The sequence below is a fragment of the Mastomys coucha genome, unplaced genomic scaffold (assembly GCF_008632895.1).
Source record: "Mastomys coucha isolate ucsf_1 unplaced genomic scaffold, UCSF_Mcou_1 pScaffold13, whole genome shotgun sequence".
NCBI lineage: Eukaryota > Metazoa > Chordata > Mammalia > Rodentia > Muridae > Mastomys > Mastomys coucha.
In genome coordinates, this window is record NW_022196895.1 from 57,078,240 (window position 1) to 57,080,696 (window position 2,457).

General features: G+C 48.1%; 1 protein-coding gene across 5 annotated transcripts in view; it reads left to right on the plus strand.

Annotated features, from left to right (window-relative positions):
* The window catches only part of Pde6a (phosphodiesterase 6A), a 106,178-nt gene extending 104,175 nt beyond the window's left edge, over positions 1-2,003 (plus strand). For all 5 annotated transcript variants that reach the window (XM_031365800.1, XM_031365799.1, XM_031365797.1 and 2 more), the window contains one exon: positions 1,650-2,003. In XM_031365800.1, the coding sequence (XP_031221660.1) occupies positions 1,650-1,726 (77 nt within the window). In that variant the 3' untranslated portion in view covers positions 1,727-2,003. The remainder of the gene's footprint in view (positions 1-1,649) is intronic.
* Positions 2,004-2,457: the final 454 nt, after the last annotated feature.

Sequence of the window (2,457 nt, forward strand, 5' to 3'; positions counted from 1 at the left end):
GAGGGAGGGAGGGAGGGAGGGAGAAAGGAAGGGAGAAAGGGAGAGAGACCTCACAGGTCAGCTAGCCTCAAATAATGAATAAGAGACCCTGCTTGAAATATGGTGAGTGCTAACATCTGAAGTTGTCCTTTGACCGTCTTCTACATGTGTCCCATGGCATGCAGCATCTGAATTTAAACATATGAATGTGTGCCCACCCACCTCCCCTCCATACATACACACACATACTCATACATAACCAGGTATACAAGGGGGTTGTGTGAAGTTAAGCACAGGAACACATGCTTGTAATCCCAGCACTCAAGAAACTAAGATAGGAAAATTACTTTGAATTTTAAGACCAGCCTCCTCTAAAAAGATAACAAAACAAGCAAACAAAACACAATAACAAAAAGGAGCGGGCCTAGCAAGATAGCCCAGCTCATAAAAACGCTTGCTGTGTATATCTGATGACCCGAGTCCAATCCTGGAACCCATAAAAAGCCAGATAGAGCAGCACGAATCTGCACCTTCAGCATTTCTACATCAGGATGGGGGGTAGCTCAGAGGCCTGGGGCACACAGAGTAGCAGGAACAAGAGACCTCGCCTCAGTAGGGGGAAGGGAAGGACTGATTCTCAAAAGCGGTGCTCTGACCTCCATATGGGCTATGGCGTGTGTGCCGCCCCAACTAATAAATGTAATCAGAGAGAGGGAGAGACGGAGACAGATTGACGAAGGCTGTGTGCAGGAAGAGAAGTTGGTCAGGGTGGAGCAGAGACTAGAAGCCAAGACTGCAAAGAGCCAGAGCACACAACTGATCCTAGCTTCAAATGGAATTTGTCCCGGCACCCATCACATGACATCATATGACACCATACCCCACACACACCCCCTCCCCGTTCTCCCGAATTATCTCTTTGTCTAGCTGTGTGTTCTGTTTCCTCACAGGACTTGGCTTCTTGTCCCTGTCATAGGCTGCCTGACTTTCTGAGCATACATCTCTCTGTTCTCAGGACAGACCCTGTCTGGTCTGCAGTTCTTCTATGGGCAGGCTGGGCTTATTTGAAAAGAGCGGCTCTGAAGATGGAGCCACCCTTGCTATCTCCCCAGGGTCTCATATATCACTGCCCACGTGGGTGGATTTAGCTAGTGCATGAGCTGTCTGTGGGAGCAGGTTTGTATAAACATGAGGCCTGCTGTTTTCCTTTTTAAAACAGTAGTGCAGGGAGTTGAACCCAGGCCTAATAAATTCTGAGCAAGTGCTCTACCCCTGAGTTCTCTTTCGAGCCCAGGAGCTTTTTCTTAAAATGTGAATTCGCTATCCACATTTCAAAGCTGGGACACTCCAGATCTAACAAACTTTTTAAAAGTTCAAGATCTGGCCACACAAGTAGACTGGATGGAAGTGGCTGGAGCTAACTGGTAACTGCTCCTTGGGAGTTCTCTCTCCCAAGTCAGTCCCTACAGCTCCCCTTTTCTCACAGGTGTTGGTTGACCTTAGTCACTCTGTGAGGCTTCTCAGTGGGGAAGAACCTCTGGTTCCTCCACTTCTCCTGACTCCCCGTCTGCTCTCTGAAGATGCAAAGCTTTGAATTTGGTCCAAAAGAGTCAAAGGCAGGTTTGCTGCAGGCCCCTCTGACCTGCTGTGTGCTTTCCTGTCCCTCACAGCTGCTTCCGGGAACCAGCCAGGAGGGAACCCCAGTCCAGGGGGTGCACCTGCATCCAAGTCCTGTTGCATCCAGTAGCTGACCACACAGCCGGCAGGGGCACAGCCCTCTGGAAGGAAGAAGCCACCCAGGCCACTGGACAGTTAAAGAATCAGGAGTTGAGAGATGGCAGCACATACAGCAGGCATCTATATCAACTGGTCTTAGACATTGTTTTTTGTTTTGATTTGTTTTGTTTTGTTTCAGACAGCTCTGGCTGGCCTGGAACTCTCTATGCAGACCGGGCCAGCCTTGAATTCAGACATCCACCAGCTTTTGTGTCCCAAGTGCTGGGATAAAAGCATGCACCACCACACAGGGCTTAGAGACTGTTTTTAATCTTAAAATGTCTATTGAGTTTAGCCCAATATTCTTCATATGCTGACTTGATAATTTTTGTTCTTATAATTCTTATAAGCTCTTTAAACTTAGTGTTTTATTATAAAAGTATTTGCTAATTTCTTAGAGACTGATACATCAAATACCATAAACTTTCCCTAGATTTGAAGGTCAAGCTCTGGTCATGTGTGCTTCACCTGTCTTTACGTTCTTTTCAATTTCTCTCTCTCCCTTTCCTCCTTCATCTCATCCTTTCTTCCTTCTTCCCTCCTTCCTTCCCTCCTCCTTCTCTCTCTCCTTCCCTCCCTCTCTCCTTCCTTTCCTCCTCCTCCTCTCTCCTTCCCTCCCTCCTCCTCTCTCTCCTTCCCTCCCTCCCTCCTTCCCTCTCTCCTTCCTTCCCTCCTTCCTCCTCCTCTCCCCTTCCTGTCCCT